Below are 15,603 nucleotides of genomic sequence, written 5' to 3' on the forward strand. Positions count from 1 at the left end.
TTCCACCCAGCTAGGACTGCCCAGAGGTGGGAGCCGATGCGCGGTGCAGGGCCCTCATCTTGCTAATGGGCAGCACCCCCTCCCAAACCACTAGTGGGGGATCAGAGCAGCCTCAATCCCTCCTCCACAGCCACATGCAGCACCTGGAACCCTGTCAAGGAGTCGATGCTGAACCGCAGCACCGCAGGGCTGCTCAGTCGTAATCTTTACAACTGGTGGCCAGGCCTTTCTCCCACAGCACCACCTTGTGGGTTTAACTTGCCGACTTTTAACCACTGGAGCACCCAGCGCCTTCTGGGGCTGGCGTACGAGCCCCATCAGGTTCCTGCGGACACCAGCCTGTGGCCATAGCTGCTCTTGGATTCTAGCTGCACAATAGGGGGCTCTGTGGGGGAGCAGGTCACTGTGGGGACAATGATGATGTCGAGGGGAGGACGAAGTCAGTAGCCTTGGAGTTCCCGTGGACCAGACACGCAACACAGAAGGCAACAGGACACCCCCACACACGGAGTTCACTCTAATGTGGGGTGCCCCCGTGTGTGTCGACACAGAACTGTACCCCATGGGGCTCTCGTGGACTGAGCTAGGGAAGCGGACAGTGGTACGCAAGGCGCTACAACAAGCTGCCAGAGCGAGCACCACGCAGTGCTTCCCTAGGACCTCGATGTGGCAGGTTTATTTCTGGGTGCCAGCCTGCCTTTCCCCCAAAACTGGCTGAAGTGGGGGTGGTGGCACTGCTCCCGTGAGGACCTCACCTGGAGGAGGGGTGTGTGCACGTGGGACACCACGTGAGGCAGCCGCCGCCACTCCCGAATGGCCAGGCTGCTGGCCATCTCCACCAGGCGCTCGATGAAGCTGAGCTGCTGCTCCTCGGGGTGGCAGATGGCCAGGTAGCCTCGGTACATGTTCACCTTCCAGGCCATCTCCTTGGGACAGCTGACTTCCACCTGGGGGAGAGGAGACACACAGGATGGGGGGCATCACAAAGGAAGTCCCCCAAAGCAGGAAGCGTGGGTGCCACCGAGACCTGCCCCCACTTCAGGACAGTAACCAGTCCAGCTGGGAAGGTGTGCTGTGAGCTCCTGGTGTGGACATGCATCCCGAGAATGGGGCGGAGGCCTCACCTGCACCAGGGCCTCCTTCATGGCGGTCCAGTTGGAGACCCGCCAGGCGCACTCGAGGACCAGGTAGGGGTTGATGTGGCCCTTTGACTGGCCGTACTCTGTCAGGGCCTCCCACTGGTTCAGCTCTTTCGAGCACCTGCAGGGCGGGTGTAAGGGCAGAGCTCAGTGGACCCTGGGAGCAAGGGCACCGTATCTCTGTTCCAGGGAAGAGGGCGCCTGCCGCGGAGACCAGCCCTTTCCGGGGCGGCTGCCCCAACCCGCCCCGCCAGGCTGCGCGGCTCACCGGATCCAGTGGTCCTCCCAGAGCTGGTACTCGGGGAAGAGGGCAGGGGGCGCGCTGCTCCGCTCATGCTCCTTTTTGGCCTTGTCCATGGCCTTCTCGTAGGACTCCTGGGCCTGGGAAACGCGGACCTTCAGCCCAGCGCCCACCCCGACCAGCCAGACCACAGGGCGGTGGCACTGCAGGTCCAGCGTGGGGCTCTGACTAGTGTGGCCTGGTGTAGCATGTCCAAAGAGACCAATTGCTCGGCTCCCTTGTCCCTGCTTGTTTGTCTTCCAGCCCACGATCCAGCATCGAGTGCAGGAACCCATTTTTGGCCCCCCTCAGACCCGCACAGGCAGTCCTACTCTGTCCTCCAGGGGCATGGGGGCCACATCGGGCACCGCAGACCACAAGTGCCTCACTGCCTGCTTAGGTGGCCACTACCTGGACCCTCAGCGATAGGGAAGAGAAAATTGGGCGGTGAGGAGGAGGTACGAGTCCCCAGCCAGGATGGTCTGAGAGTGGCCACACCCCAGACAGGAGGACCACAAGAAGGACCATGTCAATATCCCCCCAAAACACTGTCGAGATGGAGCCACCAGGCCGTCACAGCAGCTGAATCGAGGCTCACAGTGCTTCAGAGAAGCAGGTCACACACCAGCCCTCTGCCCCGCGACATCAGCCAGGAGGCCTTCACTCCTGGACTGTGAGGGGGCCCCAAAGTGCGCAGGGAAATGGGACGGAAGGATAATGGGTTCCCCCCACGTGTTTGAAGCCCCCTCACAGGTGGACATGGCTTTATCTGAGCCTCAGACTTAGGGTTCCCACAAGCTGGAGGGCTGCAGCCCCACATGGGCTGTCCTCTCACTACCTCTCCCTTTCCCGGCAGGCTACGGCACGCTGGACCGACGGCAGTGTCCTGTCAGCACCACCACCTGCCCTGGGTGCCTCCCTTGACCACCACAGCTGCCTCGCTGTGGCGACCTGGGCGCAAGCCTGTCCTATCTTCATGACCCTCCCAGAAGCGCTTTAAGCTGAACAGACCGTTTTTCAGCATGGGCCCTGCCCTGAGCACATGCTACCACGGTGGGGCTCCCAGGCCACCAGCCCCTCGGCTCGCCGGCTGGCCATCACACCTGCTCAAAAAACCCGTGCTGCTCGTAGGCAATGGCCGTCGCTGTCTCCGAGTACTTGCACCGCTTCTGCCACAGGCCTGCCCACATGTCCTCCTCCTGCAGCAGCGAGTACAGCTCGGCCAGCGAGTCCAGGATCTCCTGAAACACAGCACCAGGTTCCTGCTCCTGCATGCTCCCTCGGGAGGGAGGGAGGGAGGGAAGGGGGATCTGAGATGGCTGGGGCACCTGCTGGGGCGGGGTGATGCTCTCTTGCTCATAGAACTCCGCCGTCTGCTTGGGCTTGATCTGCAGGCTCAGCCCCTTCTCGAAGGCCTGGTGCTCCAGCATCAGTGTGGAGCGAAACCACAGGTTGTGTGTCTTCCCCAAGTACTTGAGCACACAGGGCCGGATGGGGATGGGGGGCACACACTGCGACATGGCTTCCACAAAGCAGTTCAGGGCGCTGGGCTGGCAGTCGCGCTGCACCTGGTGGCTGCCGCTACACAGGAACGGGCTGATCTCGCCGGCCAGCGCCTGGCGGGGCACAACGCAGTTAGACCCTGCCCTGGGCAACCAGCCAGGCCTCTTCTCCCCCACCCTCCACCCCCACTCGAGGGTACTTCTTCCAGGCACTCGCCCTGGGCCGACAGCCACCAAGGCTGCTTTCCTGCACAAATACTTCTCCAAAGGCTTGCTCTACGCCTTTCTCAAAGGACTTAGTTTTTAAAAGTGTTGTGAAACGCCAACTGCCACCAATTCAGGAATTTTTGGTCATACAATTTGGAGGCGTTAATTTCCAGCCATTGCCATTTTCCTGTTCCAAACGATCCTGCCTGTTGGCAGTTCCAGACACTGAGGCCCCTAAGCAATGACACCCCAGGGACCTCCACTCACAGCCTGTTTCCCGTGGGCCACGCACAGCTGTCTGAGTGTCGGCCTCCTCTCACTCAGCATGATGCCTTCCCGGGTCACCAGGGGCCTCACTCCTCCATGTGGCCACGCCATCCCCACTGTACAAGTGTCCCCTCTATCCATCCCTATGTCCCCTGAGGGAGGCTTGGGCTATCTCCACTTCCTGATGCGAGAACACGTGTTCCCACCCCAGGCTGGGTTTACGCATACACTTACGTGCTGCTGTCTGTCGGAGAGAATCTTCCAGAGCCTGGGAAAGAGCTGGACCCACGTCCTCTCGGCTAGCGTTGTGGAAATGTGGCACAGCTGGACAAAGGCGCTGAGCAGGGCCCCCGTCTAAACCCAAACAACAGTTCAGGTGGCCACAGTCACAGGCTGGACATCCAGCACTCGACACCCCCACCCAGGTCCTGAAGACACACCCCCCACCAGGAAGAACAACGGCGAGTTCGAGAAACACGATACAACAGATTTGGAGGTGAAATATGTTTGTCACAGGAGAAGAGAGAAGAGTGGATCCTGAAGAGGCCAGTGCTCACTGGTGACTCAAAGGGAGGGAGGGAGGGGATCCCCAATATTCCTGGCCATGGAGAGTGCCCGAGTGTGCGTGTGGTGGGTACAGCTGCACCACGGTTAACGAGGGGGCCGAGAGCAAAGAATGCGGGACTAAAGCACCTGGCCTTTGTGACGTGGCCACAAGTCCAACCAAGACTAATAAAAGACCACCTGGTCACACAGACACCTGCTCGGACAGGTGTGCTGTGGTTAGGTGCTGTCCAGTCCGCTCTGACCCACAGCAAGCGGGACACAGCCCGTCCTGCGCCATCCTCAGAGTACCCTGTGTACATCCATCTCATTGAGAGCCTTCTTGCACGCTGCCCTCCACTTCACCGAACATGCTGTCCTTTCTCCTGACAGTGTCCAAAGCATCCTCTAAGGAGCACTCTGGCCACACAAGAAGGTGCAGTTGTTTGCATGTGTGCACAAGTAAGATGTGTGAGCACAGACATGTGCACGCAGGCACACGATCCACAGAAGACACGCACTCCTACAGACCCACTCCTCAGACAGCCACACACCTTGCAGATTGGTTTTCTCGTGGGACAATGTAGTTGGTTAGTGTCTGAGTTTACAAAGTTCTGGTTCTGATCCTAGTGTGCAGCACCTGAAGTCATAAAGCCTTGCACATGGCCATCTACAATATATTCACGGGGTCTCTACTTGTTAGGAGTAAGAGTAAGAAAGCCATTAAAACCTCATTAGAAAGTGCTTCACTCGAATGTTATGCTCTACAGAAGCCATGGCCTCGCCCGAGGTCAGAGCGACTGCGTGGTGTCTGAGCACCACTAGCCACAGGTTCTGCTAAGGGATCACGGAGATGGCTCTGGATAGAATGTGAGGAAAATGTAGAACAGAAGTTAAATTCCTATATCTGTGCATGTATTTAAAGGGCTGGCTGAACTGAACCAGTTGTGCTGCTGAGATCTGTTATTTAACAATGGGGAGGGGCATTGGAGACCAGTCTCCGCTCTTCTTTTTCCACAATTGACCCGGAGCTCCTCCGTTTGACTGTGGGGTTGGACCCACCAAAGGTAAGACCGCAGGACTTGGGGACTTGGGGGAGCTGGGGTGAGGGCCCACGCATACCCAGGACCCCGCACACCTGCATACACACCTTCACTTCCCGCAGAGTATCCAGGAATTTGTCGTGCCGGTTGGTTAACATGTGCAGCTGGTTTCCAATGTCCTTTTCGGACAGTTCCTTGGTCTTGGGGGTGCTAGTCTGATCTCCGGGCGCTAGTTCAATATCTATCTCCACATCCTGAACAAAACAGGAACAAAACCAAAGTGGTCAAACGGTGCCAGTAAGTCCAACGGACACCACACGCAGATAGGTGGTTCTGGTTACGTTTCTGCAGAGTAGAGTTTCACTCTGCTCCTGCAAGTTCGTAATCACTCCATTAAGCTCACTTGAACTGTAAGGTAAACAAACAAACAAAGCCCATCAATTTGTGCTGCTCCCACGACAGTGTGCACTGCCATCAATTGTGCTTAGGGAAAACGAACAACAAACCGACAAACGTCAAACCGTGGAAATCCTCATGCTGCGGGCGGGATTTCTTCTGAGGACGGTAAAAACAGACCCACTCTGGAGGTTCTCCATGGCAGGACTGCTGCCTCGCTCACCCAGGGCTGTGACATAGGCCATCGTTGGTATGTCTTGTTTGTCCCCAGAGGAGTGACTACACGGTGCTTCTGCCCGGAGTCCAGGGGACATCTCAGCGAACAAGCACAGCCCTCTCTCACCCACAGCTATTCTAAGTCTGAGTTAACACCCCCCTAAACCCGAAGTCAAGATATCAACTGCTCAGAGTGCTCCCCTCTCAAAGTAGAACAAAACCACTTCCAAGTCTGTATTTCAACAAGAAAGCTCCAGAAAGAACACACGACCAGATCATCTAGGGCTGTTTCCTACAAACTGCCCCCTGGGGGGGGGGGGGCTACACAAGAAGACGCCTATACTTTATCCTGGATTGTGGGCTACAGTACTAATGACGGCGGGAGGGGGGCCCGGGGTGGAGTAATTTTTTTTTCCCTGAAAAGGGACTAGTTGTTCAGAGCAGCTTGGGAATCCATGGTCTAGGGATTCCGCACCAGTGAAGATAGGCCTCTGTTGGCTGAAAGAATGAGGTGCCCTGGTGCCCGCAGGAGCGCTGACACCCCCGTGGTGGAGTGGGGGCTAGGGCCATCTCCTGACACCCAGCACTCCAGAGAAGTCGGCCACAGAGCTGCCATATCCACCAAGCCCTGTGAGGTCCTGCAGGTCCCACCAGGCATCAGACCTGGCTGCTCTGTACGTGGCTGCTGGGGAAGCCAGGGCTCAGGGCTGCTCACACCAGGAGCTCTGGCCCCTTCAGGCTGGATGGGTACATGGCCCCGGGCATCCAGGCGAGCCTTCTCAGAGCAGAGCTTGGTCACACTATCCTGGCGACTTCTCCCCACAATAGTGGGACACTAGCTCGGAGTGGCACTGGCTCCAGAGAAAGCAGCCATCCTCACAGCTGAATGACAGCACAAGTCCTGGGACTTATTCAGGGGACACGTTATGGCAGGTTTCCACCCTGGCTGAACCCTCCTGGAGGGGCGGGGCCTATGGGAGGGGAGGGGCCTGTGGGAGGGGCGGGGCTGAGAGCCTCACCTCCTCCTTGGACTCGCTGTTCTCCCTCTCCCGGGGCTCCTGCTTGACGTGCGTGACCATGGCGAAGGCGGCACGGTCGTGGCTGTCGGCCAGGTTGATGACGTTGGTGATGGACGGGAGCATGGCCCCCTGGCAGCTGGTGCCAATGGGAGCGCTCCTCTCACACACAGCCAGGAGCAGCTGAAACAAGATCGCGGGCAAAAGGTGACCCGTGTGGGGCCGAGAACAGATCGCCAGCACCTAAACATCTAGTAGTCTCCCCCACCCCTTAGATGAAGGAGGCTTTGCACCTGGGCCCTTCTGTTCAAAGCCACCTTCCTGCACACACTGGACCCCAGCCTCAGGGAGGGCCACGCCTCTAGTCCCGGCTCATGCAGTCCCTGTGACCTCACTCCCTGTCCTGGACACTAGGACAGGATTCAGAACCTCCTGCTGGCCAAGTGGCCCTAAGTAGCCCTGAGTCAGGTGCATGCTCAGTCTCGGAGGTCCGCTGTCAATGACCCAGACACTCACTGTGCTGACACTACTGCCCGGCATGGGGAAACCGGCCGGAATGAGGGGCACCCCCTACTTTCCCTTGCAAAGGAAGTCACTGCACCCCCAAAGCCTGAGGGAGGAGGGAGAGATCAGCCAGGTCAAAGTCAGAGGGAAAGGCTAGGCCTTTATGGGGGTGAGGGGTGACATGCTCAGAAAATGACAGGCTGCTGGGAGGGGAGGGGAGAGGGACACGATGGGGCTGGAGGGACAGGCAAGGGTCAGGACACCTGGGGGCTGCAAGACCACCCTGGCTTTCTGCTGTGGGCAGTGGTGAGGAGTGACAGAAACAGCTTTGTTTTTTGACATTTTTATATTTGATGAAACTTTAAATGCTTTACAGCTGAGGCAAAACAGAATCTTTGGTATTCAACCACAAGAAATTATATCCGGCCTTCTAATAAAAGCAAAACACCAAACCCACTGCCCCGGAGCCCACCCTAGGACTCAGAGGCCCTGGAGGACGGAGACTGCCCGTCTGCCTCCCCTGGGCGGCTGGGGGGGTGGGTCACACCACCGAGCTGGTCCTGTCAGCCGCCGTGTGGCACTTTATCCAAGCCTACGGGCTCAGAACCAGGCCCAACAACCCCCACGGCCCAGGCCAGCCCAGCTCTGTGTCCGGGAGCCCGCGTCCTACCTCGATGCACTGCTTGACCCAGAAGTGGCTCCCCATGGCCTCCCAGTTCTGGGAGCAGGTCACGTAGAGCAGGCGCTCGTACACGCGGCGTTTCATGGAACTGTCGAAAACCTCGAAAAACTTGGCCCTGATGAGCGGCTGGGCACAGCGCAGCCCCGAGAGGAAGGCGGGCTCCAGCTTGGCAGTCAGCTCGCTGCCCGACAGGGTCTCGTCCCTGCAGCGAGAAAGGCCGCCAGTGGGCAAGCCAGGCTCGGCCGGCCACAAGCAAGCAGACACAGGTGGACATCCAACTTCTCAGCAGCCTCACGGGAGCCGAGGGGACGCGGTTGGTGGTGCTTGGAGTCGTGCCCATCTGGCACAGGGTACGGGCAAAACTCCAACTGAGAAATGACTACAAGCTCACTGCCATCGATGCTGACTCAGAGCTGTAAGGCAGGGCAGAGCTGCCCAGCGAGTCTCCAAGGCTTATCTTTCTCCTGAGCCAGGCAGGTGATTTCAAACGGCTGACCTAGCAGTTACCAACCCAGTGCCCACAAGTACGCCACCAGGGCTCCCGAGGTACAACTAGATAATTAACATGTCACAGGGACCGTGTGGCTCTGGGAGAAATCTGAGGACCACCATCATTACCTGTAGACGTAGTTCACGAGGTCTAAGAACTGGGCATTTAACTCAAGGTCTTCCGGAAAACGCTTCTCTATGTAGGTCATCATTTTCACAAGCAAGATGGACTTCTCCCGGAGTGTAGGTGTCTGCAGGCAGTTAGGTTTTTGAGAGAAAAAGTCCATCACGTTCTCTTGAAAACAGACATGTCCAAAACCATCCACTAGACAGCTGGGCGCTTACGATTTTGCCAAGAATGGCGAGACCCAGCCATTGGTAAGAGGAAGAGGTCAAAGGTGGCTCTGGAGGTGGCAAATCGAGAGATGCCGATAGCGTTGTCCAGAGACTGCCACTCCATAGAGAAGCCAGCAAATCGGCTTGCCAGGCTTTAAGTTACACCCCAGTACTGCGATTCTGGGTCACCTTCGCCAGCACAGAAGGTTCATTTAGCGAAGGAAGATGTTGGACAGTGTAAGATATGACAAAATAATAACTTATAAATTAGCAAGGGTTAATGAGGGAGGGGAGTGGGAAAAGTGAGGAGCTGATGCCAGGGGCTTATGTAGAGAGCAAGTGTTTTGAGAATGATGAGGGTAACGAATGTAAAAATGTGCTTTACACAACTGATGTATGTATGGATTGTGATAAGAGTTGTATGAGACCCCAATAAAATGCTTTAAAAAAAAAGTTCACTTAGCGCGCATATGAGCGGCCAAAGTGTGGTGTCCCTGTAAAGTGTACTCAAGCACACGGAGAAAATGCCAGGGGAAGACAAGGCACGCCTCGTGTGACCACACTTTGTGAGGACTGAAGGTCTGCAGCCACCCCACACTGAGCAAGTCTATCGACCCCATTCTCCCAATAGCCTGTCAATGCCAGGGCTCTGAGCCCCATCCTGGTCGTCACGTCAGCTCAGACTTTTCAAAGTGCTACCACGTAAGACAACCACACCCACTGGCCGTCTAGTTGATCCTGATGTGCAGCACCCCCGCCGTGTGCTTTTTCCAAGACTGCAAATCTTGCTGGGAGGCAGACGGCCTCGTCTTTCTCCCAGGGCACAGCTGGTGGGTTGGAACCATGACCTGGCAGGTAGCAGCCTGGCACTAACCCACTAGGCTGGCTGTGAGGACATGGTTTACTGTGAAAAGCGGAGGAGGAGAAGCTTGCCTTTCAGTCAGCAGCCCCTAAGCCAGGCCCTCATCCACAGCTCACCTGACTGGCTGCCATCGGTGAGTTATTCTTGACCCATTCCTCCACAATCTTGACCACGGCGCGGAGGATCTTGGCATCGGGTGATTTCTCGATGAGGGATGTCAGGATGGCCTGGATGAAGCTCTTGCGCATCTCCGTGCTCATCACGCCCAGCCGAGTCTTCACCAGCTCCAGGCTGAGCATCACCAGCTCGCTGGTTCCTGTGCACGGGGAGGACGACGACACGCCCACATCTTAAACACGCCGCCGCTCGGCGGGCCTGGCCACGGTGGAGTCCGCCCATTGCCCCCCAGTGCGCTGTCTTTAGCCTCCAGGCTTTAGACTCGGGCGGCTCACTGGCAGAAATCTGGCCTGCCCCGCAGGCAGGAGGCCTGGGCTTGGTTCCTGGCCAGTGCACTCTGGCTGTCTATGGCTGCTGTGCTGCTACAATGCTGGACAGGCTTCCGCAGAGCTTCCAGATGCTAAAGAAACGGCGCTCTTTCTCTACAACAAGCCAGCCAACAACCACCCTAGACTCATAGGGGTCTAGCCTGTAACCCATCATGGGGTGACCCAGAGTACGGGGTCACCACCAAGCTCCTTCCCTCCATGGGGCAAGCTATTGTGCAGATGGCCCAGGAGCACCTGCACCCCACATGCTCGAGTCACACTCCTGGCACCTGTGTTCTAAAGCCTAACAGCAGGCCACACACACACACACACACACACACACACACTCTCTCTCTCTCTTTCTCTCTCTCCCTCTCCCCCCTCCACAGGTTTGTTCCTCAAGCCTGCCGTTTACCCCTGGAGGCTGGAACTCAGCTCCTCCTGACCAGCTGTGAACAAGGCGCTGGGTGCTGGGCACCCTCCACACAGGTTCCCCTCTTGCACTCACAGACCTTCTCACAACAGCTCACTTTACAAACCGCTCTGGGGTTGGCGTATTAAGCATCTCTGCTCAGAACAGTCATGTGGGAGCGGGGACCTGGACTGCACCGCCAGCACGGCATCGGTGTCGACTAGAATCCGTGTCGCCAGCACGGGGCACCTGGGCAGTCACCTGAGGTGGCGTCTGTGCTTCCTGAGGCGGCCTGGGGGTTCAGGTGCTCGCGCACCATCTTCTGCAGCGAGCGCATGAACACAGAGATGAGCCTGTCGATGTAGCTGGGGTTGTTGCCGCAGGCTGACTTAAGGATCATGAGCGTGCCTGGGTGCAGAGGTGACCGGTTATTTTACAGAACAGCTAAAAATAAAAGACTAACAGAAACATGCTATTCAACACAGCATGGCACAAGCACAGCTTAATCCCAAACGTCAGATTCGGAAGCATTAGGTTTTCACCCCAGCCTCCAAGACAGAGCAACGGCAGCTGCGTGAGAATGGACCTCACTGTGTGTGGGAAAGCAGCACCCTTGCTTCATTTCGGGATTTTGAGTTTCCGCAAAGCACCCGGATGTAGTCTGCTGACCTCTCCAAGGGAGCCAGATGGCGTGTCAGAAGCTTACTGGCAGACAGGTTCAGTGACCCGTCTCTGGACTTACTAGAAAACCGAGGGCAGGACCCTGTGCCAGGACAGCGGAGGGCCCTCGCAGCTAAATTCTAGCCTCTAAGGCTAGAGACTGGAAGTGCTCGTGACAAGAGCCCAGGGACAGGGGGCCTTGAAGCCGCATACACAGACAGCATGAACAGCATGGCAGCTCAGAAGCTCCACACAAGCCGAGCCTTTTCCAGAACCATGAACCCGCTGGAGCCCAATAGAACCGCGCGGGAGCAGGAAAGCCGCACTCACCAAAGAGCTGGGACGGACTGGCATTGGCGGCCTTCTCGTAGCTGGTGAGGCCCTCATAGATGACCTTGCCCACGGCCGCATAGAGGCACTCCAACTCTTCGTACTTCGAGGCCACGCTGGAGGTGCCTGTGGGCACAGGTGAGGCGAGGCGTGGGCACTGCAGTCTGGGCTCTCAGGCCCTCCCCGTTCCCCCCACCCCCCCACCCCCGACGCTCACGAGCATCACGTTAGGTGGGGACAGAAGTTTGTTTGGCTGTTTGGTGTCTGTGGAGGCCAGCTCAGCGTGGTGCTCAGTAAACTGTTACTGCAACAATGAGAGCTGGGTCTGACTGTCACTGCCCATGATTCTAGGGAAGTGGGTGTGCACATGTGCGTGCGGTTTAGACGCTGAAGGCCATTCTCGTCCCCTGCAGGGCAGGAGAGGTGTTCCTCCCTGGGCAAGTACCTGCTTCACAAGGGAGGCCACAGCCTGTCAGCACCCCAAGCTTTACCAGGATGTGCTGTAAGCCACGGGCGTATTACCAGTTCAATGCTGGATAAAAGACTTTAACCTAATTTCCCATAACACATGTGGAAGAACAGCAACCTTTGGCAAATGAACAAGAGCATTCCCACAGCAGACAAAAAATGATGCCAATAATAACGTGCCAACACTGAGTTTTCATGGTGATGATTTTAAAAAGAGAAAGGTCCCTGGGGCCCAGCACATGCTCGGGAGGGCAGGCGAGGGCGCCACCTACTTGGCTCTGTGGGGAAAATGCTCATGAGGCGTGAGAGGAGGCTATGGACAGCTCGCAGGACTTTGGTGTTCCCGCAGGTCATGCAGGCTGCCACTCCGCGCTGCAGGGGCTTGAAGCTGCTGAGGATGGCGGGGGACTGGAGGACCGTGAGCAGGAAGCTCAGCACTTCCAGCCCTGTGCAGATGTTGCCGTAGTTCACCTGGCTGGGCTGCTCCTGCAAGGGGAACACAGGCCACACAGGATGGGCTGTGGCAGGCGCTCCAAGCAAGCCGCGGTGCAGACACAGTGCAGACACGTGAGGCCGGCAAGACAGAGCCCATGCAAGGGAGGCCCTGGGAACCGAGACACAACTAAAGGAAGGAGCACAGCACGTCCCTCGTGAAACACACACACACACACACACACACACACACCCCTCCCAAAGGGTCACAGAACAACGGGATTACAAGATAATGGGACTTTCCCACAAGCATTCTGAAGTTCCTATGACTGCTGTATCAAATACTGAATTTCATTAGTGCATTGGGATTTCATTCAAGCGCTCCTTTCATCTATTTGTTTTACATCAATCCATCCTTTTTAAAAAAAAGCCCAATTAAAAATATTAGAGTAGTTTAAAATCACAAAACTGTGGATTAAAAGAGAAAACTTACTATAGTAAACATTCCCAATTTCGTTTTGTTTTAACTACAATATTCAGTATCTTTCCAAAGAGACGTGTACCTTTCCAAGCGTCTTAACATGGGAACCCTGGTGGCTGCAAGCCGGGGCAGCAGCTCCACCCCCGCTAGTTCCGAGGGAGAAAGAGGCAGCTCTCCACTCCATCAACAGTCTCAGAAACTCTGAGACAGTGCTAGCCTCTCCTACACGGTCCTTAGGAGTCAGAATCGACTCAAAGTAATGAGCTAGTGAGTTTGACTTTGGTAAATGTCTAAGAAAAATAAAACAAAACTGAGTACACTAGAGCTGAAGGACGTGGTTTACACATGGATGCGTCTGGGGGACTAATAAGATCATGGCATTTCCCGCGGGCCTCGGGACGTTCCCTGTTCATCCTGCACGTGTTGCCCGAAGGTGTGAGCAGAAGCCCAGAAGGAAGCACAACCGAGGACCACAGAGCCACGGGGAGATGAGCGAGGACAGGGATTTCCTTGGAAAGGCCCTCAGTGCACTTTGACGTGGGAGGCCACCTGAGGTCCGGAAGCAGTTCTGGTCCCAGCAGAGCCAGGGGACCCAGGGGCAGAGGACGCCACTCAGAGGGAACCTCCATGAGACCCTGGCAGGGCGGGCACTCACCACAGTCATCAGGAGTTTGTCGAACCACTGGAGCTTGAGTTCGGACTTGGACCACATGTCTGGCCGAAGGGCCGTCTTCAGGAGATTGACACAGCGGCGCGAGAGCACCTCCCCGGGAGAGCCCGCTGTGTTGGTGTTGTCGTTCACCTAGAACACAGTCAGGTCAGAGCCCGGCTGGAGTGCAGCCAGCAGCCCACTGCTGGCAGGGCTGCCCTGCCACTACCCGACTTCTGGAACCCTGAGCCTCTGAACCAAGTCACTCCCTCGAAGCCCTCTTGTTCACGGTGAGAATAAGTAACCGCTAGATTAAGGACCAGACACTCCCTGAGGCAGGGCCAGGTGCCTCACCAGCACAGCTGAGCAGGTCATGGGTCCACTGGAAGTGACCACTGCCAGTACGCTATCTTGCCTAACAATTACACACGCTTGAGATTCCCAAATGACAACAGGAGAAACCGCCTATCTGTTGGCAGCATTGGGAAACTGACAGCTTTCAGAACTGCATTCTCAAGATCCCGAACACACTTGGTGTGCATGATTGAACACACCAAGAGCATTTAAACATGAACGTTTTAGGATAAGCTGGATCACCTCAATGTCATTAGATATAGCACCCCCTCTTCTGACAAGGAAACTTGGGACTTAAAATAGCATCCAAGATCACTAACCCACCTACCACAGCTCACTTATCAAGAAAGTGCTCTCAATGTTGTTCCCAGCGAAGAGGGGGAACCCTCTAAAAGCTGGATAAGCCACAAGACAAGCAGATTTCACACAACAGGCCATGGAATCAGGGCATTTGGCACTGAAATGACAGGATTCTTTTCCAGACTCGTTTCTGACCCCACTGTCACACGTAGCACCCTGGGACAGCACTCAGCCGGCTGAGTGGGGAGAAGCTCGAACATCCCGCACCTGGCAGGCCACTCGGATGAGGAAGTTCACCACTGTGTCAGTGTGCTGCTTGTCGATGGGCTTGGCCAGAAGGGAGTCTGCTCCAGGCAGCGACTGGCTCCTCCCAAACACCTGGAAAGGGCAGCTGATGAGGCAGGAGCGCAGTCTGACAAGCGCTCCCGACAGAGGGTATTTCCTGCGCCGGCTAACAGGCTCAGTTCCCCAGTGCTGGCGCACCCAGCGCTCCACCCTCACGCAGCAGGGACGCCAGCAGGAGAGCCAGACCGTGACCTGGAGTCCGGCTCCAAGGAGAGGCAGACCCCAGAAGGCCCGGAGAAGCGAGGCCACACCATGGGCACAAGCCTCAAAGTGGTGCTTATGCTGCTTCACATGAATGCGAAGAAAACCGAGCCTGGGGACCTTTAGTGAGCTGTGCACAGAATGCAGCCTCTCGCGGCTGCCCCAGCCGAAGTGAGGTCAGCAGCAGAGGCTGCGGAGGAAAGCTTGGCACCCACACAGAAAGCGCCCTGCGAGGGGACGGGGCCTTACTGCACTGATGGCCCCGGTGGCTGTCCGGAAGCGCTTCACTTCCTGGGCAGAGTCCACGGACAAGCCTCTCTTCATAGACGAGACAGAATTGACACCTTCTCCGCTTGAGTTTGGATCCACATCCGAGTCCGGCTTCAAAACACATAACACGCGTGAGCTCACTGCCTACTTTGCAGGGAGACGCAGCAGGAGAGGGGCAGGGCCGGCCTACCTGTTGGTCCTTGATTCTCTGCAGCTCCCACTTGATAACGACTTCCGACAGGTCCACCGCCAGCCGCCTCTGCTCGATGGTGACGCTGGGCGTGAAGCCCAGCCTCTGCATGGCGCTGACCATGTGCTGCACCAGGTGGTGGCGCACGGGGTAGTACACCTGCAGGTGGACATCACGGTGGGCCCCACACACATTCACGCATGCACACTTGCACACACCCATACTCCCTAAGTGTGCGTCTCCTGAGGCCCAGGAGCACCCAGGGCACATTTCAGCCTTTTTCCTACTTCCATTTTTAAAAGCTGCCACCACTGCTCACAGCCATCGATCCCGACTCAGGACAACCCAACAGGACAGGGTAGCACCACCCCCCAGAGTTTCCACAGCAGTGGACCTGCGTCGGAGCAGAGCGCCTCATCCTTCGAGCGCTATAACATGGCTGGCCAGAGCTTTATGCACGGCTGCCCCAGGGCTCTTAGGCTGAGTGTCTACAATGAGGTGTTACTTCTGGACAGACGGAAGCAGACCTAAGACATGTTCTCCA

General features: G+C 56.8%; 1 protein-coding gene across 6 annotated transcripts in view; it reads right to left on the reverse strand.

Moving 5' to 3' along the window:
• Nucleotides 1-15,603, reverse strand: part of TRRAP (transformation/transcription domain associated protein) — a 78,250-nt gene that overhangs the window by 16,491 nt on the left and 46,156 nt on the right. For 4 of the 6 annotated variants that reach the window (XM_075565050.1, XM_075565052.1, XM_075565048.1 and 1 more), the window contains exons 40-57: nt 15,060-15,218; nt 14,849-14,980; nt 14,321-14,431; nt 13,406-13,552; nt 12,110-12,323; nt 11,370-11,495; nt 10,641-10,787; nt 9,599-9,831; nt 8,414-8,535; nt 7,784-7,997; nt 6,613-6,792; nt 5,089-5,235; nt 3,630-3,749; nt 2,748-3,035; nt 2,523-2,660; nt 1,408-1,520; nt 1,125-1,260; nt 756-947 (exon numbers count right to left, since the gene is read on the reverse strand). In XM_075565050.1, the coding sequence (XP_075421165.1) occupies nt 756-947; nt 1,125-1,260; nt 1,408-1,520; nt 2,523-2,660; nt 2,748-3,035; nt 3,630-3,749; nt 5,089-5,235; nt 6,613-6,792; nt 7,784-7,997; nt 8,414-8,535; nt 9,599-9,831; nt 10,641-10,787; nt 11,370-11,495; nt 12,110-12,323; nt 13,406-13,552; nt 14,321-14,431; nt 14,849-14,980; nt 15,060-15,218 (2,919 nt within the window). The remainder of the gene's footprint in view (nt 1-755; nt 948-1,124; nt 1,261-1,407; nt 1,521-2,522; nt 2,661-2,747; nt 3,036-3,629; nt 3,750-5,088; nt 5,236-6,612; nt 6,793-7,783; nt 7,998-8,413; nt 8,536-9,598; nt 9,832-10,640; nt 10,788-11,369; nt 11,496-12,109; nt 12,324-13,405; nt 13,553-14,320; nt 14,432-14,848; nt 14,981-15,059; nt 15,219-15,603) is intronic. The other 2 variants (XM_075565054.1, XM_075565051.1) reach the window with 1 other exon arrangement.

This window comes from Tenrec ecaudatus, chromosome 12 (assembly GCF_050624435.1).
Source record: "Tenrec ecaudatus isolate mTenEca1 chromosome 12, mTenEca1.hap1, whole genome shotgun sequence".
In the NCBI taxonomy this organism is placed as follows: Eukaryota; Metazoa; Chordata; class Mammalia; order Afrosoricida; family Tenrecidae; genus Tenrec; species Tenrec ecaudatus.